This window comes from Centroberyx affinis, unplaced genomic scaffold (genome assembly GCF_046629955.1).
Source record: "Centroberyx affinis isolate AG114_WGS23_722 - 3 ecotype Tasmania unplaced genomic scaffold, CSIRO-AGI_Caff_v1 ptg001949l_1, whole genome shotgun sequence".
Taxonomy (NCBI): domain Eukaryota; kingdom Metazoa; phylum Chordata; class Actinopteri; order Beryciformes; family Berycidae; genus Centroberyx; species Centroberyx affinis.
In genome coordinates, this window is record NW_027280306.1 from 28689 (window position 1) to 51572 (window position 22884).

The 22884-nt window shown below is 40.7% G+C and overlaps 1 protein-coding gene across 1 annotated transcript; it reads right to left on the reverse strand.

Annotated features, from left to right (window-relative positions):
* Positions 1-4936: 4936 nt before the first annotated feature.
* slc5a5 (solute carrier family 5 member 5) lies at positions 4937-22884 on the reverse strand. The gene is made up of 15 exons (XM_071530636.1): positions 22576-22884; positions 21958-22023; positions 20667-20718; positions 19908-19975; positions 18726-18880; positions 17964-18104; positions 12756-12885; positions 11908-11996; positions 11184-11296; positions 10741-10811; positions 8998-9084; positions 7768-7976; positions 6643-6740; positions 5539-5624; positions 4937-5062 (listed from the first exon to the last, which is right to left on the reverse strand). Exons 1-15 carry the CDS (start codon positions 22867-22869, stop codon positions 4937-4939), a joined length of 1785 nt encoding a protein of 594 aa, XP_071386737.1. The 5' UTR covers positions 22870-22884.

Below are 22884 nucleotides of genomic sequence, written 5' to 3' on the forward strand. Positions count from 1 at the left end.
GGAAACGGACACCAGTACTACGGAAGCTTGACGGAGACAAACAGAATGGAAAGAAAAAGTCAATGGCCATGCGACAGCTGTGATGTTACCAACTAAAAATATGTCATTACTGTACTTAAGTAACCTTTCAATTATCTGTACAAGTTTTTCTTCACTGAAGACTTTTTACTTTTACTCACTACAGTTCAAAAGAAAAGTCTGTACTTTCTACTCACTACATTTTCAAAACAAACTTGTTACTCTCGGGAAATCATCAACTGATTTTCTAAAGAAAATAAAAATTTAATTCAGTATCAGCCGGCTTCCATCCTGGAAGCAGCTGATCAAGAGCCAAATGTGATTGGCTGCTTGTTCAGCAAAGCGACACCAAAATTAGGGCAAGGGAGAGAGAGAGAGAAGCAACAAGAGAGAGAATTTACGTAGTGAATTCAGCTGCTAGAATTAAAGTTTGTGATTTGAGCTGCAGACTCTTTCTCATCTGGGATTCAGAGATGACTTTTTTAGAGAACGACTTTTACTTATATACTTTAAGTAAATTTAAGTCCATGTACTTTTATACTTTGATTTGAGTAAAGGATTTGAAACTGTACTTCAACTTCTACCAGAGTATATTTTTAAATGAGTATTTGCACCTTTACTTGAGTAGGGAATTCTACCACCTCTGCCATGCACCTAGGCCTAAAGGTGCACCCACAAATGTAATGGAGTATAACCCACCTTACATGGTTTACTCACTTATTTATACATTGTAGAATAATGTTGATATGGTAGAAAGTCAAGAATGCACACATCCAAACCTGCATGTTCAACACATGCCTACTGGAAGGTGTTTAGACTATGTACATCTACCTTCTTACACACTTTCTGCACATCTGAAAGCCCCTCTGTAGAGCTGTAAATGTCAATACAAGCACTGTTTGCACATCACGTAAACACGCTATAAGTTCATTAAAGTTTTTCTTTCTTTCATACTGTTATATGGTTCTGTGAATTATCTTCATTTTATCTGTTTATTTCTTAGAATATGGACTTTAATGGTATGGCCCGGGTAATTCGGTTGAGTGTGCTGACAAAATAACACGTGCAACACTTTACATATAGAAAACCTTACAGGGTTAAAGTTTCATCATCATGATAAAAACTACAATAACATATTTGGACTCAGTGAATCAGGGTTGGGGGCAATTCAGCTGAGGAATTGGAATTGGAATTTAATTCAGTTAAATTCTGTGAAATTCCATGTTTTTTTGTTTTTTCTAAACACATATCTGAGATTACACGTAGTGTTATATATTATCAATACTGAACACGTTAAAAGTGCCATTCAGGTGGGATTTGATACTGAACATGTCATTACATACATTATGATTGAATGTATTTGATTTGTTGAACTGTCTTTTTATTTGATTCTTAATGTGTGATTTATAATGTTTAGTGAGTCAAGACAAACTCTCTTAGAAGTGGAATTTCATGGAATTCTATTTTATTTTTTATTTTTTTTACTGTCATTTCAATTCAATTCAATTCCAATTCCAGCTCCATTGAATTGAGTTGGAATTTACCATGCATTCTCAATTCAGTTCATGCATGGATCCAACCCTGCAGTGAAGTGAGCGCCCACACCTTGCCATAACCAGTTGACGCCAATGGCCGGTGTGTGTTAATGCTGCAGTATTAGAGGCGGCCACATGGGGCGCCATCTCTCAGTCTGCACTCCTGACGCAGAGCATTATGGAGCAAGCAAGTGAGCCTCCGCACAGTAACAACAACCAGAACCAGGCTGGAAATGAGCCTCCTCCCTGCAGCCTGAACTCGGCCGCAGGCTCCCACAGCAAACGACTGAAAGAGCTGGAGAATGCCGCGCTGCAAACCACTTTAATATCGCGGATGGAGACGGAACCCGAGGCGGACGCCGGGAGCTGGACGGAGCAGCAGTCCGGGGAGGGCGAACACTCGAACGGCGTGTCCTTCAACCACCGGCCGGCCCCTCCGCAGCACAGCCCGGAGCCCGCGAGGGAGGGCGGGGAGGCGGATGGAAATGTCGCCAAGGAGCGGGTGGAAGAGGAGAGGACCCTGACGGACCATTTAAACAAACGGCTGCTCTCCTCGTTTCTGGAGAAGCTGAACGAAAGGGACTTGGCCCTTCCGGGTGTGCAGCGGCTGGACTGCGCCGTGGCCGATGAGGACTCCAACAGGGCCGCGGATGAATGGTGATGGAAACCGGAGACAATACCAGAAGAAGAAAACCAGCAGCAGCAGCAGCAGCAACATGGAGGTGGTGGAGGGTTTCAGGACCGGTGTGCACGGAAGCACAATCCCACAACAGCAAAGATAGACCCGCTTTTACCTGTTTTACCTTGTTGGTCCTCACATTCTGCAAGATTGAGTGTCTTGAAATGTAAAATTTTATATAGTGAGAGTGGGTGACAGAGTAAGAAAACGCAATAAATGACCATAACATGAACTACTCTTGTACTTGTAACTTATTGGTTGCGTGTAGCAGGCGAGGCCTTGTCTAGCCTGGTTGCCATTACGCGTGTATGGTGGCCATGTGTGTGTTTTGAAGTGACATTCAACCATCAGCAGGCGTCACCAGCGGTACACTGTATAACGTATGGCCTAACAAGTCATTTCATCCAAATCTGTGTATTAAGGTGTTGTTATGTAAAATAAGTGGGAAAAGATCTAGTAGAGTGGGAGAATTGCACTTGTCTCTAATGCACATAAACTTGTTTCAAGAATTCCAAGAGTTACAGTGATCTACCTTATTTCAACTTATTTATTTAATGAAATTTCTTAAGACAAGAGAGACATTGAAATAGACATGATGTCACCCCATAGGCACATAGGTTCACTTTAATACAAAAAAAAAATAGGTTTGATGCAATACAAGCTTAAATCACAGTAAAATGGATGTTTCATGATGTGTAAGGGCTATAAATGTGCACTGAGCTAAGAGAGATTGTATGGGCGTTCCAACTCTGTACCCATTATGTACTATGCTTATATTACTGGGGTTACCATTTAGCTAAAAGTCCAATAGTTTGTCATTCACTATAGATGAATCCAAAAAGCCATCATCATTTACAGGTAAATTAGCTGAACAATTCCAAAATGTTATAAATCCATAAAAAGCATTAACTAAAGTTCATGTTTCACAAAAATATAGGATCCAGTCTATAAAAGTACATTTTCCTCAACTGAGGACTCAAGTCATCTCTCCTTTAAAGCTGCAATCTGCAACTTTTCTCGAGACAGAAATGTTTTGTTAGCCCCGCCCTCCTCCTCTTCGGTTGGTCAGGTTCCCGCCCCGACACCTGTCAGTCATCTTGATGAGGTCATCTCTCCTGAGGCCGAGGTCTCCGGCAGCGTAAAGCCTCCACAGCCGATCTGACGCTGATGCTCACCGTGTTTCTGAATGTTTAGCTTCGCTCTTCTATCTTTTCTTCCTGCTTTCCTCCATTGTTGTTGTTGCTGTGACTTCCTGTTCTGCGGCTGCTAGCCTCACTTTGACAGACACACCCGGCTCACCACAGGCCCCGCCCACAGGAAGTGGTATATGCCCAAAACATCCCAACATCATCCCAACATTGGCTTTTCAGGGAAACAGGAGGATTTAGGCATGAACACACGATCACAAACGTGAATGTAATATGCAAAAAGTTGCATATTACATCTTAAAAAATACCATAAAAACAACTTTAAAGTACTAGAATTACAATCTGTTTTTTAGAGTAGGTATCACTTTTTTGCAAATGGTGGATATCTCATTTTGGAAATGAAACATTTTAACTGTCCAGAGGCCGGACTTTAAGTTTAAAGACGAAACATTCAGTTTGCTTTCAACATTGAATGCAGTGGAAAAGCATCAGCAGCCTGGCAGCTCAGTCCCACAGAGTGTCGTTCGTGCAGAATAAGGAAAAAAAAACAACTGCATTCACAGTTTTTGTACATGCAGCTCTGACTCAGATCAGTTCAGCCAACATTTCCTGTCACACCCATCAACACTGCTTGAAGTACAGGAGTGCAACAGAGCCGATATGGGAACATACCAGATTTAATTCCCTTTTCAAAGAGCCTTTGATCACTGAGGGAATTCAAATTACACCTGGCCTTATTTTATTACAAGCTATACGTTTCTTGGCACAAGACTAAAGGCCTTCAAAATTCAGTCATCTTGTAAGGAATATCACTTTTAGAAGAGTGTGTTGTTTGGCTCAAATGTAACAAACTCAGCAATATTGACTCTAAATGTGGGGCAGAAAGAACGTATGAAATGGTACAGAAACACAAAAAATAGCTTCAATCAACTTTAGGAATGGTGTTATTATCCTTATGTGATATCAATATTTGAAGAGTTTCTTTCCAAAATGAGATATCCCCCATTTGCAAAACTGACAACTACTCTAACAAAATGATGCTGCCATGAAATTATCAGCAGCTGGTTTGATTTTCAACATTGAAATGTCTCAGCCTTAAAAATGTCCCTTCATGACTTCACAACACCCTCTTTCTGCACAAATCAGTGTTGTTACATTTTTAATTCATAATTATGCAAGGAAATAATAGAATTATATTTGCCCCCCTTCAGGCTTGCTGGCCTTCTCTTATTGGTCTTTTGTGTTAAAGCACGTTATGGGTTTCTATTTCAGTTATGAGCTATTTAACTAGTTTTCTTTCAGAGCAGTTTGTAATTAAAATATGGATGATGAGTTTCAGGTGGCAACATTTTTCCAAAAGGGATAAATTGCTGTTTGGAATAAAATCCTTCATTTGGGCACGTGCCATGTGACTGTGATGTCCCAGGTTCAAGTCCTTTGTCACATGTCACCCCCCCCCCCCCCTTTCTCCCTGGTCTTTCCTGTCTCTCTTCACTGTAAACTGTCTAATAAAGGCAAAAATGGCAAAAAAAGAATCTTTAAAAAAAAAACAATCTTCAGATTCCTATACTCTGAGTGGTAAATGTGTTCCCAAAGTCAGTAGGCTCTTCTTTTTCATTTGCATTGGCGTTGTGCAAGTCATTCAAAGGCTCAAAATGTGAATTATCTGTCATCTTCTCCCCCTGCAAAAAACACCAAGATTTTGGTTAAGATAATAAATGGAAAAGTTGGATGCCAAAGTACTTGAGCTACTTGGACAGATATATTGTATTATATCCAGGGAAACAGTCCTTGAACATTTGTAACAAATTTGTTACATTGTTACACCAATCAGAACCTTTATAACTGTGTAACAAATTAACATGATTTTCAGTTTTGTGTGTTAATATTTCTACACATTTCGCATTCCGCAATGTCAAAAATACTGATTATCAATGATACATGTGTAACTTTTTCCTAATTAAGATAAACATATGGCAGCTTTTACACTATGTAGTTAAAATCAGAGTTGGTGAGATGACCAATCATCTGTGATTGGAGCCAGCCGGATTTCTACATACTGTAAGTGCATCACCATACATAAAGCACCAGGGACAGTTACATCAGATCCAGTGTGTTGGCGAGTTTGGTTTTGACTCTGCACCGATCCTATACTCACTCTGTGCTCTGATGGTTTGTCTGCTTTCTTTTTATGCAGGTCCCACCATAACAAACCGGCTTCAATATGATCCCTCTTTGTTGGTCCTGTGTTTGGAGAGAAAAGACAGAAATTCATCTTGATGATTATGAACTCAGAGGTTTGATAAGCCATCACAGCAGAGCTGCTGCCTCTTGGTTGACTGGTTGATGATTTGTTTCTGGTCGACAATTAAGCAATATTTCACGAGAGGGAGTGCTATTACACTGTATATCTCTAGTGTGATATTGCTTTTATACAAGAGTTCTCTAAACAAAGCTATTTATCAAGTAATGGTAATTTAAGACAACAGATTATGATTTTTATCTGTTATTCGTCCCCGCCAACAAAAACAGTTCCCTCAGGATTTCATAACCAATCGTAGTGATACACAGTGAAACGTCCCAGTGCTGTTATACTGATATCAGCACTGGAATGCCTCCTGTCCAATCAAGTTACTCAACTTGATTGTATAAAGCGTTTTATAGTTAATTATTGAAGGCATTCTGTATGAGTTACCAATTGAAAATTATGAGCCAATCTCTGGTGTCAGAGTAATACTCACAAATATGTATTTTGTCTTATTTCACAAACGCCGCCTCTAACAACCTGTTGACATGGTTGCATGTGTTTGCAGGAGAACTGCCAAGTCATGTAGTAATACCCACATCAGGTTTTTCTAAGTGGTTTGGCCTTTCATTTGTAGCACCCAGATTTCACAATAGCTGGGTTCTATGTGGTTCCACTCATTCAATCGACTGGAGAATTTACAGTGAAAGAGTAAGAAACTCCTACCTACTCACACATAGTAGGTTGCCATGAATTAAAACAGTGGTTCTGCACCAACAGTCTGCAGGTTTTCATTCCAACCAAACACAACAGCAGCTCACTTCACTGATTAGTTCCTCCTCTCTGGCTGAAAGTGTGTAAATCAGTGAAATCGCCTGCTGTAAAACCTGCAGACTGTTGGGCCTCCATAGTTGAGGTGGTTAAAACAGGTTAGTGGTTAAAACTGGTTAAAACAACAGTTGAATGTTGTACTGTTCACATAATGTAAATTTCACTTCAGTCTCTTCATGTTCTTACCTGTTGCATAGCTCACTATCAGCCCGACCAGCACGACCGAACTGGTCGCCACCGCACCGAAGTAGAGGTAGGACATGGAGTAGAAGTTGTGCAGGCCCCTAGTTTTGGAAGAGGCGAGATACATGATAAAGGTTTACAACTTTATATATCTCTCTTTAAAAATGAGAGTTAATTAGGGCTGGGCAATATGGTTGAAATCAATATCATGATAATCATAAGGATTTTTCTTGATATCAATATATATCATGATATGGTGCATATATGCAAAATCACGTTAAATAATCAAATTAATGTTCATCTCATTGAACTGAATGGTGATGTTAGGTGTGATGTCAAACAAAACATAAATATTCAAATAATATTCCTACCATACCTCATTTTATGAGAGTTTTTAAGTAAAATTTGCTTGTCATCATCAATTCAGACAGCAGAAATGTGTGTCACGATATTAAAATATCTTCATATCATCACGATATGATTCCACTGAAAGACGATAAACGATAATATTGAATTATCGCCCAGCCCTAGAGTTAATTGCTTTTAAGTCTTTCTAGTTCTGTGCCTGGATTTTATTTCTTTACTTTATCTTACAGGATCATTCTACTAAAGTTACTATTGGCTCCTTGTAATGTTGGCGATCTAGATATTTAATCTTAGTTTAGCATCACACTCAGTCAAATTCGCTTTGTGTATTTTTCTTCCTTTTTTCTGTACTTCATCACTGTTTTATCACTTCCCTTTATCACTGTGCGACTAAACTAAACTAATAAGCTAAGCTACGATAAACTAAACTACACTAACTTGAGTCAATTGATTCAACTACACTAAACTAAACTATATAAAGATAAAATAAATTAGATTAACTATACTAATCTGAACAAAACTAAGCTAAACTGCACTACACAACACTAAACTAAATTAAAATAAAATAAGCTAATTGGCTAAAGTAAACGGAACTAGACTAAACTACACATTACACTATTACACTAATTGGATTGCGGTATTAATTTATCTTTTCACATGTTAGTTTCTATTCTTTTTATTACATATAAAGATCTCCTAAACCACAGGAAGAAAGCGAGTCAATCCAAGTCAGTCAGTCCCAGCTGTGTTGACCTCACTGACCCGTGGCTGTCTGGGTGAAGCAGTGTGGAGATGGAGATGGAGGGTTGTCCCAGGTCCAGGCTGCTGTTCAGGGTGGCGTTGCTGGGCTCACACCCCCCCGCCCCGCTGGGCAGGACGCCCATCGTCTCCTCACTGGGCGGGTGGAGAGTCGAACCGATGGCCAGCCACAGGGAGACGCAGAAACCCACTATCACTCCAGAGAAAACCCCCTGGAGGACAGGGAGGGAGGAGGGAGAGTCTTGTTCATGTGGTTAGGAACACACTTTTATTTAAAATTCTGTTTTTAGTTCTATCTCTGTTTGTTTTTTAGTTGTATCTGTGTATCTCTTCTATTACTATTATTCCTATTTTTTTATTTATTTACTCTGTTTTAGTAAAATGTATTTTACTTAATTGTGGTACTTTTACATCACTATCTCTGGGTTTTATTGTATGTAAAGCAGTTTGTAAACATTGTTTTTAGAAAAGTGCTATATTAATAGTTATCATCATTATCATTATCATTATCATTATCATTATTATTATTTTTATTTATCCTTTATTTAGCCAGGAAGGTCCCATTGAGATACAGGATCTCTTCTTCCAGGGAGTCCTGGTCAAGATGGCAGCTTAAACAGTTTCACATAAAAAAAAAAAACGATCTCACATGGTAGAACACATATAATACATAAAAGCTACACAAGGGAAAAAGTAAGAGAAGAGAAGCATACAGGCCATACTATCGATATCCGTAACACAGTCCATCTCAAGTCAAGGTTATATAAAACAGCAACATTTTTCCTTCAGGGCAGTTTGTAAAAGACCTTTAAAAGTATTCAAAGAAGGGAGTGCTTCTAAGGTAATGGTGTTTTGCAACTCATTCCATGCCCAACGAGCATAAAAAGAGAAAGTGGTTTTACCAGCTAATTGGCCAGCTAACTGACCATAAAAAGTCTTAAAACAGAAAGTGGGCAACTGACCATTGATATTGATATTTATTATATTTTTATTGATATATTTTAGTATTATTTATTTATTTTATTTTAGTAATTTACCATGTAACTACAGCTGTAACTCAATAGGTAATTACTAAGAATTTTCAAATGTGTTCTGTGTGAGTGAGTGTGTGTGTATATGTGTGTGCATGTGCATGTGTGTTTGTGCATTATAGGCATTTCTTATAAGTTGCTCTGGATAAGTGCGTCAACAAACTTCCTAAAATGTAAACTATAGAACCAAGCCACTCCTCACCGGCCTGTTGGTCGCTGGGACAAACATCCCCAAAATGAAAGCTCCCAGTAACGGACCGCTGACCACACCCATGACCGTGAACGATCCCTGAGGAGAGAGAGAGAGAGAGAGAGAGAGAGAGAGGAGGAGGAGGAGGAGGAGGAGGAGGAGGACAACTGTGAAAAAGCAGCCAAATGCATCACTGAGCTACGTCAAGGAAAATGTCATAGTCCAGTCTGAACCACAACTCATCATCCCAGAGGTCAGGACAGGAAACTGACTAACTAAAGTGGCTGGTGCCTCCCAAAACACTGATTGAAGTTTTAGTTAAAAACATTTCTCGGAGGCAAAGCTGCTCTGTAGGTGGAAATAATCTGATTGGTTGAGTCAAACCTCAGTGGGCGGGGCCAAAGAACCACAGTTTTTGTGGCTAGGGTTACGGTTAGTAGGGTTAGTAATCAATCCAAGTAATGTTGGATTGAAGCCCAAGGAAAAAGACAGGTAAGAAGCTAGCTAATATTATGAAGCCTAGTGCTACTAACTGAGTTAAACCATAACTTAGGCTGTGACCAGAATGGATCTGTGTTTCAGGGCACTAATGTGTACATCAGACATTTTTTTTAGTGTTCATATCGTAAAATGACATTGTGGAATGATTCTGAGGGCAGTTATCCAGGTTAGCTAGTTAGCCTAGCTAGGCTAACCAGCTAACCTAGATAGCTGTAGGCTAGTATGGCGCCATACTAGCCTACAACTATCTAGGCAAGCTAGTTAGCTAGCTGCTGAACTTCAACACCATGGTACCATGGTCATAAATGAATGAAAAAAATACATAATTGCCATTTATATTTTTTATTGACATTTTGACCAGGGTTCTTCTATGCCATTGAAGTTGCCAGTTAGCTAACTTGCACTCTGAAAAACTGTGGTTCTTTGGCTCCGCCCACTGAGATTTAACACGACCAAGCAGATTATTTCTACCTTCAGAGCAGCTCTGCCTCCCAAGAAATGTTTGCAGAAGTAGAACTCTAATCTACCCAATGCTCACCGGCCAGCTTTCACTATTTTCCTGCACCAAGCAACTAGATTTTTAAAGCTGAATAGGACTTCTGGATGATGGTTGGTTGATAGAATAAACTAATTTATCAGCCAGCCACAGCCAAAATTTGCGTGGTTTTTCCCACCTTGGTAGAAGTATGTTACCTGTCTGGATTCTGCTTCATAGAGTCAGTGTATCTTACACATACCTCTCCCTCAATTTACAGCAGCATATAAAACAGCTTTTTTGTTAATGGAAAAACTGACCTGCAGAAACAGATGTACAAACAGGGACAGATTTATGTGGGATGCCTCTGTATTAGGCTATATTAACATCAACCAGCAGTATTTTCCCTGAAACAGCCAGAGGGTATTTCACAAGATCCCACCAAATTTTGTGATATTGAAAAGATGTTGATGTGACGGCCTGCACCACTGTTGAAAACCTGTGTAAATACAGCACCAAAATGACAGTTAAGACAACATGTGTAGTCGTCCATAGCTGCTACTTGCATTGTTTTGTGAAATCTGATATCATATTTCTTATATCATTTCCAAAGCTCACTCCCCTGCATATCTCAAAAAAGATTTTGAGATGTGCAGTTCTGTTGTTGGGAGGGTCTGGGTAGGTGTGGCATTTGGTGGGTTTTTTAGGTCACTTTTCCTCTGTTTTGTTGTGAGAGGTTTCAGTAAAGAACAGATCACATACTGTAATGTCTACTGTACCTGGAGGACTCCCCAGTCCAGCAGGGAGGAGAGAGCAGCCACCGTGATACAGCAGATCCCATAGAGGAGTGCTGAGGAGAAAACAAGAGAAGATAGCAATAATGAAACGTGTGAAAAACTCAATTGGGGCCAATACATAGAAAAAGTGAAACAGTTCTCTGCTGCATAGCTGACAGACAGTTCATGAGGTCAGGTCATGGACCCAAACATGAGTCATTCTCCCACTGTAAATCAACTTATTTAAAGAATTGTCTTGAATCATGTGACATTAGTGATACTCTGGGAGTAATCTGCTTATTTCAAGATATTGTCATTTGGTTGGAAAACTGAGAAAAGATTTTTCCACTTTTGTCTTTAAGAAAAATACGATTTTGAGAGTCCACACAAGCTCAAATAACATGTTAAAGTGTATATTTCAGTGAGTGAACCTGCGTTGAACCTACACAGCCCTTTGGAAATGTGAACGAGTTTCTTCTGGGACATGTGGAGCAGGCGGGGCTTCAGCAGGTCCTCCATCGTCACCGCCGCCATGGCGTTGATACTGGTGGAGGCCGTGCTGTGAAAAGACACTTGGTCACCAGTAATACCGCCTCAGCAGCTCATGTCAGTAACTGGCTACGTTTATTTACACGGAGTAACATGGCTATTGGCCAGGGGAGTAAATACCAGGTGGCAGGGGGTGTGGCCCTCTGAATACAAAATGGGCCCCCTGGCATTCAGATGTGAAATACTGACGAGTGTAGTTTGTAAAGCGTCTACTATCTTGCAATCTCGCTATGTATTATGGGCATGTTGTTTTGTTATTGTATCAACATACAGTTTCAATCATCAAGCTGTACTTCACTGAATAAATGCAGAATTGTGTAAAAGTAGGACAAATTTTTCACAAATTTGAATTACGTAGGTTGGGGTGTGCTGGGGTAGGGGGGGCTCCATAGCAGTTCCTGCACCCGGGCTCCTTGTGAACCTCTTACGCCCCTGCAATTGGCCTTACTCCAGTTGAGGTCTTATTCAGGTTAAGGTGTTTATATTGTGTTTGTATTACTGTGTGTTGCTTTTCTGAGGGTTATTGCACAGGTTAATAGACTGGAATTAGGCCACTGTAAAGTTAACTGTCGCATGTTTTGGGGAAACCAAGCCCAGTGTTGAAAAACAAGATTTAAATACCTTAGTGTCCCGCTGTATGCACAGGCAAGGAAAAGACCTGGAAAGCCTGGGTGGTCTTTGAAAATGTCCAGCACAAAGTACGGCATATACTTCATCAGATGAGAGAGGAGGAACAGGTGAACAGCATGAGATGAGAGCAGTTAGTGCTTTATCTGTATTAGCTTTGTGTGGTGTTTCCTATCAATGTGCTATCAATGTTTATTACCCGATGTTCATCATTCAGTACATCTAAAATAAAATCTAGTTTGTAAAATAATTCTTTTCTCAACCAAGGACATAGGTCATCTGCTAATAAAAGGTGCCTTAAATTGCTTTCATTTTGTGCTATTAATTATTTTGTAAGCAAAGCAGTCACTTTTTTCAAATGGTGGTGGATATCACCAAATCCAGTATTTACTAAAACCTTAAGCATTAGCATTCAAATCAATATTAAAGAGTAATTAAACACCAAACTCAAATTGTGTGTTTGGGTTTGATGTTAAGTTAGTCTTCAATAACTACTGAATATTGACTTCTGGTTACTAGGACTTTGTATTTACTAATGCCTTCTGTCAGTAAAGTGAGACAGAGGAGGAAGCCATGACAGTGTGTTTTTAGAGGCTTTTCCACCCTGACAAGGATAAAATTCAGGGGGAAAACACTGAATCCATTATTTTTTTGACATGAAAATATCAAATTTAAAGATACTGAATAGCAGCACAAAATATCAGCTATCAGCAGCTCCCTTACAAAGATATCGGCACTGGCATCGGCTTTCAAAAACCCACGTCGGTCGAACCCTACACAGCACCAATGCGTGAGCGATATACAGTATAGGAGCGTTAGTCTTGTCCGGACTGTCTGAGTACCTGATCAGGAGCAGAAATCCTCCCAGACTGCAGCGGATCACAGTTGATGTAGTAGGCAAACATGACGATGCCACAGGTTCCTGCACTGCTCACAATGAGGCACAGACCCACTTGGTTCACAAACAAAGCCCTGCAGGCAACACCAAACATTATTACAGTGATCACTTCTTCCATGTCACCACTGCACTGTTTACTGGGTTACTAGAACTCCATATAACCAGTTACTAGAGGTATTTCCCACAAACTGTTTATTTGGTGACTAACACACTTTTTTTTTTAAATCTCCCAAGCAGTGAAGTTGGATGTGTGGGGGGGCCAAGGATCAGGTGGTGTCCATCCGTCTGTCCAACATGATTTCTCAGGTGATACCTCAGACACCACTGGGCTGATTCTGATGATACTTGGGATGATGCATTTTGGCCTGATGGGGCGCTGTAATTAAAAGTCCAAATATCAAACTCTGAAAGGCCCAAATGTAATATCTCTGACAACATGTCCAGTTTTGATGAAACTTGGAAGGAGGATGCATTTTGTACGGAAGAGGATCAGGGCCACATGTGAAAAATGTATTTGAGTTCTGATATGAATTGGAATAACAATAAAGTCAGAATCTCAGAATTCTGAATTTAAAAGTCAGAATTTTGAGAATAATAATTAAAGTCAGAATTGTAAGAATAAAGTCAGAATCTCAGAATCCTGACTTTACTCGGAATTCTGAGATTAATCTCAGAACTCAAAAAAAAAAAAATTAATACATTTGATGCCGTGAAATGGGGGGCAGTTAGGGCTGAACGATTTTGAAAAAATGTCTAATTGCGATTATTTTGACTGATATTGCAATTGCGATATGATTTACGATATTAGTGGGAATGATAATGTTTACATCATTATTCTCATTTTCATTGAAAAACGTATTAAAATGATTATGGTGTGATTTTTGCGGGGATCTGTACCAAACAAAAATGTTTTCTTAAGTCTGTAGAATATGATGTGTAGGCCAGGACATCTCTGCAGCACCACAATATTTAATTTAAAATGGTATTTTGACACACATTTCGCCTTTAACAAATATTGCGGTTTCGCTAAAATTTTGATTAATTGTTCAGGCCGAGGGGCAGTAAACAAAAAATCTTGTGTGTGACACTAACTAACCCTGCACAGACAATCTGCACTTGAACTGTTTATTCATTTCACCTTCAGGGAGTATTTACCTAAAAGAAACACCCTGCTGTATAAATAAAATGGCTATTGTATATTGTTCTAGAACATTGTCTTGAGGGCTGAACAAACATCCCGCCTCCTGTCCAAACACCCTGAGGAGGCACAATGGGACTCTCAGGTTATGGGGAAGAATACTGGTATCCGCCAGAAGCGTGTCTCTATTTATCCTCTGGTGTCAATCCAGTGAGACCAAAGCTGATCATCAAATCCAAGAACACCGAGTTCTTCGTTCTTATGTCGCGATGAATCTTGAGTCTTTCAATTCGCTCTCGTCGGTCAAGTCTCCATCCGATGCTTCCCTCGGCTGGCAAGGAATCTTCCGGGATCTTTATCCGTCCTCCGTCTTTTCGTTCTTTTGTTTTGGAATCCAGGACACTAGAAGGCATACTGAGAAAGAACTTAAGACTACCTGTCACACTGGAGTAGGAAACTAAAGCCACGCTCACACACTGCAGCTAAAAGAGTCCCATTATGATTCAAAAGACTGATGTGACGTCTTTTGATATCGTTATTCTGCGTACACGTGTTTTTTCAACATTGGGAAAAAAAAAATCAGATATGAGCAGCGATTCGGAATTGAGCATGAAGGCCTGCAGTGTGAACGCAGCCTGAGTCCCTCACCTGCTTCAGGGGTGCTGTTCTATAGCTGACCCCTGACCTAGGACCCCTCTGTGAAAGGGGTCAATAGAGTATCACAAAACTTGCTCTAGTTTTCGGGCAGCAGGGCAGCAGAGTGTGTAGGCCAGTGGACTCCAACCATGTGCTATAGAGAGCATAGAGCATGCAGAGTCATCTCAGTGTGTACAGCCTGCAGCTTGTAAATAGAAACGTAGGAAATATGCCTCGCAGAACTTGTCTCATTTGTCTCCAACAAAAACAAAGTCTACACAAACACCATCAAAGACAATATCTGTGTGTCGCATGTCTTGTTTTAGTTTTAATTCCCTGAGGCAGAGACACAGTTTACTGTTAGGAAAGAACGAGAACTTTAAACCGGACGACACACGTGTTGGTACAGCTAACAGACCTGCTCGGTTTCTAGTGTAACTCACTAAGACGATCGCCTCAGCCTTGTTCTATTTCCTGTACAGGATTTCTATCCGTTGCACCCAGAAGCTGCAACGCTCTCGCTTTGTGTTGCGAGAGTTTCTCAGATTAACTTTGGCCTTAACCCGGGTTTTTCAGTCTCAGAAAAGTGGCTCACTTATAAGGGAGGTACATCACCATGGTAATGGATCCAAACACCTCCACCAACTCTCTGGGAAAATGGCATCATCACTCCAAGAGGATACGGTGGCCTTTTTTTCCTTTCCCTGATGATTTTTTAGATCAAAGATATCATATATGTTTGTAGCATTTCCAAGCCATTTGCTCTAAAAGAGGGCTTCTATCAAATAGCAGGTAGGTACATTAATTGACTATAGTTATCAATAGTAAAGGGAATTCACTGTCGCATATTATGTGCATTGAAATTCTTCCATAGGATTCCCAGACTGACTGATGCAACAGATCACACCCACATTCCTGACCCCGCAGCTCTGGGGAACATGAGCCGACTCTGTAAAACCTTTTCACAGCCTCAGTGTGACGCAGTACTGTATACTGTTCACATACTGTCCACAACTGTTCATAGTCCAGTTTATTGCTTTTATTGTTTTATTGTTTTTCTACCCTTTTTATCACAGATTTTTATATTCTATATGTGTGCTTACATTCTTTTTCTGCTTAATCATTTTACTGTTGCTGCTGCCACAACCTAACGGGGATCAATAAAGTTTCATTTTATCTTAATTTGGCTGCTCTGGATCTGTCCATGTTGCGTGTGATTGGCTATTTGTTACGAACCCAGCCCCTTTCATGCAGACACAGCTGGATTGGAAAATCCTGGGGTGATAACCAGCTTCACTGTTATCGCAGAGATAAGATAAGATAATTACGGAGCCCGGGAGTGGCCATTGGGAGAGAAAAAAAGTTATATCGAGTCCACGATTTACTGTAAGGTGCGCAGGTTTTAGTTCATTCATACGCACGAGATACAATTCGTTCCCTCGATTTTGTTAAACTGTGCAGTTTAGGAAAAAATGCACCTTAAAAGGAACCTTTTAGGTATTGCAGACAAGCCTAGTAAGGATTTGGTATGCTAATATCCATTGTCTGTTTACACTGAATAGCCATATCCTCCAAATATTGCAACATATTTAGCCACTTAACCTTCAGGCCATGTAAACACAATCAGGTGCTGCAACACACCCAGGACAGGCCACATTTAAACATAATCACCAATATGTGCACTGACTCTTTATAAGCTGTGAAGAGCGCATGTATTATATATCGAGAGCATGATGTCACTGTTTCGAGGGCACGTTTTGGCACATTTGTGTAAAGAGGAAATCGAGGGAACGAATTGTATGTCGTGCGCACGAATAAACCAAAACGAGGCTCATTTTAACCAGATCCAGGGAACAAATTGTATGTACGTTACAGTAAATCGTGGCCATGACATAAATTATTTTTCTCCCGAAGGCCACTCTCTCCGTAGATAATATATAAGATAGACTTTTATTGTCACTGCGGGGGAATATGTGTTGGACTCTGTTGCTGTGTAAAAACATCAGTTCCATACACAGCATCCTTCACATCATACATATAGTAGCTAGCACATTAGTATTATGAATGAATGAAGGAATGAATGAATTACAATTGTTCCAAAATTCCACTGTCTCTTTCATCATTTTATCAGTCAAATTGCTGTGTAGAATAGAAAACAGACTGATTTTATTTTATTTCATCTTTACCTTTATCTTTACCCTAAACCAATACTATCACACAGCGACCTGGAAAAAGTAATCCACGCCCTAATCTTCTCACAACTCGACTACTCCATTCTGGTATCAACCAAAAAGTCACTCTCTCGCCTCCAACTAGTTCAGAACGCAGCAGCTCGGCTTCTTACTGGTTCTAACAGACGACATCACATCACCCCAATCCTGGCTTCTCTCCATTTGCTCTCTGTTCGGTTTAGAATTGATTTTAAGATTTTACTGATCACTTTTAAAGCACGTTTGGGTCTGGCTCCAAGCTACATAACAGATATGTTGACCCCATATAAACCAGTGCGCAGCCTTAGATCCTCAGGCGGGCCCTTCTGGCCGTTCCAAAGTCGAGGCTTAAAACTAAAGGTGACCAGGCTTTTTCCATCAGGGTTTTCCCCTCGGCTCTGGAACGACCTGCCTGAGGAGATAAGGCTAGCAGAGCCAGTGACTTCTTCTAAATAACTTCTTAAAACCCATTTTTATAGACTTGCTTTTATGTGATGTCGTCTTTTTATCTTTTTTATCTTTTATCGGCTTTTTATTGTCTCTTTATCATCTTTTTTATCATCTTTTTATCGTCTTTCTATTGTGTTTTTACGTTTTTTATCTTAACTCGATCTTAAATTTTATCTTTAAGTCCTCCTATGAATTTAATCCCTGTTTATTATTGTTTTATTGCCTTTTAAATTCATATTTTGAGTATTCTGCTTTTATTTTGTCTGTCAAAACACTTTGTAAACTCTGTTTTTAAAGGTGCTATATAAATAAAGTTATTATCATTATTATTATTATTTATCATTTTTTCATTTAAAAAAAAATAATTTTTAATCTACTCTTGTCTTCTGTCATATGTAGGCCTACTCAGTGTATTTATTTATCTTAACTGTTTTGGAAAGCACTTTGTAACAGTTGTTCTAAAAAGTGCTATATAAATAAAGTTTACATTATATTATATATTGTTGACCTGTTTGTTTGAATAGGCAAACTTTAAAGTAATAATCTGTGACATCTTCATATGAACAAATGTCTGTTTTGCTCTTTATCACTGACTGCTGTAACTGAACAGTGATTCAACCTTTATCCAGCTCATGAAAGCTTTTCCACTGTCTGTTCTGAACAGCTGCTGTCTGGTGGGTCCCAGCTCTGGATGAACTGAAAGCAGGTCTGAACTCACCACTGGGCCTCTCTCTCTGTCCTGCAGGAGATGTAGCGCTGGACTTGGGCTTGGTTCACTCCGTACATGGACAGCCAGACCAGCGTCCCGCCGACCGACAGGCTCCAGAAGGTGTAGCGCTTCCGTGGGTCCAAGTCGAAACTGGTGGAACATCAGGAAACAAATCAGTAACGCATTACTTTACAGCGGCCTCAAGAACTAAGGTTTGACCAATATGGGTTTTGAAGGTCGATACCAGTACCAGTATTTTTGGATTCAAGCTGCTGGTAGCTGATATTTTGTTTTGATGTTCAATATATATATATATTTACAGTATATGTGTATATAAATGTGTATATAAATGTGACTATGTTCATGCCAAAATATTCCAAATATTCAGGGTTTTTTTTCAGAATTTTAGTCTCACCAGGGTGGAAAAACCCTCAGGAAAATGCTACTACTACTACTACTACTACTAACAATAATAATAATAACAACAAAAAAAACCCCTACATTATAACGTAAGTGGACGACACTGAGTGGCCTGTAGCTGATTTTTCATAAAAAGCCTGAAAGCCTGAAATATTGGCAAATTGAGACATCGGTCTAACCCTATTAATAACCTGTGGTAAAGCAATGTAAGTACTTGATAATGCTGTGTAGGTAGGAAATGTAGTAGAACTGTGATAGAATTGTAGACAGTGGGCATCTGGTTGTGCCAACAGTATTTTGCACTTGTAATGTGACAGTGATTTGTGCGTCAAAATGAAATGATGTTGTTACTCATTAAAATTAACGCGGGATCCATTGTGGGCGATCTCCAGGACCCGCCCAGGGCCGCCGACCAGGACCGTGCCGTGGATGAAGATCGCCACGAAGCCCGAGAGCATGACGATGATCTGGAACACATCGGTCCAGATCACTGCCTTCATACCGCCCTGTTGGAGAGACAGACAGGCAGGCAGACAGGGAGAGAGACAGACAGGGAGAGAGACAGGGAGAGAGACAGGGAGAGAGACAGACAGGGAGAGAGACAGACAGGCAGGCAGACAGGGAGAGAGACAGACACGGAGAGAGACAGACAGGCAGGCAGACAGGGAGAGAGACAGACAGGGAGACAGACAGGGAGAGAGACAGACACAGAGAGAGACAGACAGGCAGGCAGACAGGGAGAGAGACAGACAGGGAGACAGACAGGGAGAGAGACAGGGAGAGAGACAGACAAGGAGAGAGACAGACAGACAGGCAGACAGGGAGAGAGACAGACAGGGAGAGAGACAGGCAGGCAGACAGAGAGAAACAGGGAGGCAGACAGACAGAGAGAGACAGGGAGAGAGACAGGGAGGCAGACAGACAGAGAGAGACAGGGAGAGAGAGAGAGACAGGCAGGCAGACAGGCAGGCAGACAGAGAGAGACAGGCAGGCAGACAGGGAGAGAGACGGGCAGGCAGACAGGGAGAGACAGGCAGGCAGACAGGGAGAGAGACAGGGAGAGACAGGGAGAGAGACAGACAGGGAGGCAGGCAGGCAGACAGAGAGACAGATGACAGGTTAAAACTCTGTCCAATAAACAAGCCGTTTGTGAGTCATGTGACTTTGGTTTACAAGCTCTGGTTCACTTGCAATTTGTCAGTGTGAATCTAAATAAATCAAATACAAAAATAAAACAAAGTAACCTGTTCCACCATGTTTCAGACCAAAGAAAGCAAACTTTAGGTGTGATTGTGCCCTTATTTTTGTGTGTGCTTCTATGTGTGTGTGTGTGTGTGTGTGTGTGTGTGTGCATGTTTGTGTAAGCCTCACAACACCTGTAGAGCGATGAGGCGACGCACTCAACCGTCATTAGATCTAACTGATTCTAAATCTGACTGCATGAAGTCCATTAAGTGTTGCATCAAAGAAAACAGTTTTTATTGAACCACAGTTACTTCAGGATGCTGGTGAGACAGAGACATGTGGTCTTACCAGTGTGGTGTACACAGTGCATATGATCCCAGTAGAAAACAGAGATGCCCACATGTTGAGTCCAGTTGCTGAAAGAAACGAAGCAAACGGGATTCACCATGAAACACCTGCACCTTTACTGTACTCGGTAAAATGATGCACAGGTGAATCTGATTCTGAAACACATTCTACTAACATAATATGCAAAACAGCTTGTTGTTTTTTTTGGACATTTCTCAGTAACTGTCAGGGAGATTGAAAATAATAGTACATTTCTTTAGGTGTTTCTCTGTATTTATCATCCATTTATTGTCCTTTGCGCTCTGTAAAACCCTTTCTGAGGAACATGTTTGTTAAAAACATTCCTTGTTAGAACTGGCTCTTCTTAACTGTTATTGATTTTGCATGCAAGCCACATGAAGACACATGATATTACCAATATTCCACAATGCTTCGTTTCAACTACTGCCCCTCCCCCTGTTCCTGCCTCAGTGGAAAGCGACTCTAAACTCTCCGGCTTGTTCAGACTGAAGCAGAAAAACCAACAGACCATACAGCCACGTTTTTAGCTTCTCTCCACTGGTTACCAGTTAGATCTGTATTGAGATCCTGGGGCCGTTCTGACCCTCCCTCAGTCTGGACTCAAGGCGATTGAAGGGCCTTCTGATTGATAGCATGCTTTTTACCATTAGATGTCAGGCTTTACACAAATTTGGGTTTGGGGTTTATTTGCTCTTTAATCCCTGTGAGTTTAGAGGGGCAGCAGATGATCGCTCATACCTTGGTTGAGGATCAAGGCTGGTGCGTAGATGACGATCCCTGTGTAGAGCAGCTGAGAAAAGAAAGCAGACAAATGAATCCAAACACAGTGACATACTGTGTCTATGATGATTCACAGGACGCAGCTAGCTCACCTCAAACCACAGCCTGCAGGAACTAACAATAATAATGTCTGCCATGCTGCCTGAATGCACCTAGTTTTTGAATGCTGAATGCATTTGTAGAGTAACATGGTCAGACTGCCTTGCACTGTCCCCTTTGCACTGTTTGTGAGGTCCTGTTGTCCCTGTGCCATGTGCAGATTGGAGTTTTAATTATACAAAAAATTCTTAAAGGCAGAGCTGCTCTGGAGGCAAAAATAACCTCAGTGGGTAAATGTAGGCAGCCTTGTACTGGTGCATTTGTATGTACATATGTACCTTTGTCATAGGTATGTATGTATGTATGTATGTATGTATGTATGGTTTTACCTGACAATGAGAAACAAAGGCACAAGAGCAAGATAAGTATACATCCTCTCAATAACTACTAAGTACAAATAAGAAAGCAATAAATCATTTCCAACAACACAATATCCTCTAAATGTATACAATACTCCATAATCATTCATAACTTTTCATTAACAAAACATTTCTCAAACCAGATGAGAGGATAATAATATACTTTAGCCACACACAACAGATGAGGAGAAAATGAGAGTGTGGGAAATGCACTGGTGAGAATCAAAGAACATGTTAAGCTGCGACTTTCTTGACTTGCAAAATTATCTTTAAAATTGACAAAACATCATATGTGTAATTCATGGCACAATTCAAACGGGATCAAACAATTATTTGTCTCTCGCCGTTGACTACCGTACATATTTTTTCCGAAATAAAGTCTCATGTGGGACAGCAGAAGGTGAGGGACTTCGGCTCTCTATGAGATTGGGTGTGACCTCTATTGACTTTTTGAGAGAACTGCCAAAACTCCCTCTGATAAATGTTTGTATAACCAAAACTAATTCGTGATAGTATGCAGTCTTACTGTCTTAGTTGCTTGCACCAGTTTCCCCAAGACAAATTCCCTGAAAGTTGTTGTACTGGGCAAACAAATATTAAGCAAAGCAAGTACTTCAACTTGCACTGTGTGAAAAACTGTATGACAATAATTTTGAATTGTTAATAATTCACTAAGTAGACCGGTGAGCGTGGTGAAAATGTCACACCGGCTTTTAAGAGCTGCTGAATAACTTTCCGTCTTCAGCTGTGGTCAGTAATGGAGAATACAATGATGTCTGTGTTTGCCTTACCGTCGCCACAAGAAACTGGAGGCTCCCCAACAGCTGCATCCCTCTGCCAAATCTCATCCTCAGATACTGTGACAGGCAGACGGCTCGAGTTAGAACAGGACAGAGCATCCCTCCACACATCAAGCCCTCGTCCTTCTTCACCTCCTTTATTCACCATGTTTGATGTTCCGCAGGTGCGTTTTAGCTTTCTATCGGAATCATTTCTGGTCCTACTATAGAAAGACATCCTCTTCCTTTACTTATTTCAATTGCTTAATTATTTTTGGTATCTTCAACTTGTTTGAACCTCACATCAAACACCCTAGCCCTTCTCTCTAATGTGCCATAGATTGGGAAATGATACATGATAATCTCTTTGGAAATATTGTTCTGAAACAGTACATACAACAAACAAATTAACTGCAGTGGGTTCATTAACTTATACTTCACTTATATTTCTCATTCTTATCATCTTTCCCATGTTGCTCCAGTTCACTTGGTTCATGTACACTTGTGAGTGATTGGACGATTCCATTGGGGATCGGCGATATGCGTCACCAGGACTAATTGATCACCTAACCCTACTGGTCATATTCCTGTTCTACTCATAATAAACGGGTTGTGAAAGCTCAGTGCCACCTGATTGGTGCTGGTGATGCCAAGTCGATAGAAAACCGGCAGGAACAGGAAGGCTGTCAGCAGGGAGTTGATGCTTTGCCCCAGGCACATGTAGAGGAATTTGAAGCCGTAACGATAAGCTTCGGCGGGAACACCCAAAACCTGAACCGCAGACATGAAACTGGCACAGAGTGACAGCCCCACTGGCACCGCCGGCATGCTCCGGCCGCCGGTGAAGAAGTCATCAGCGCTGGCTTCCCTCTGCTTCTTCCTCAGGGCCTGGAAGAGCCCTATGGCCATGGAGACCAACAACATGGCGGCAAAGACGGC

Bases quoted from the DNA above. Each gene is read 5' to 3' on its own strand.
- slc5a5 (XM_071530636.1), bottom strand. From the start codon at position 22,869: ATGTTGTTGGTCTCCATGGCCATAGGGCTCTTCCAGGCCCTGAGGAAG. The intron at 19,976-20,666 runs GTATGAGCGATC...CGTTTCTTTCAG, and splicing joins AGCCTTGATCCTCAACCAAG to CAACTGGACTCAACATGTGG. The intron at 11,997-12,755 runs GTACTCAGACAG...CATCTGATGAAG, and splicing joins GGATTTCTGCTCCTGATCAG to TATATGCCGTACTTTGTGCT.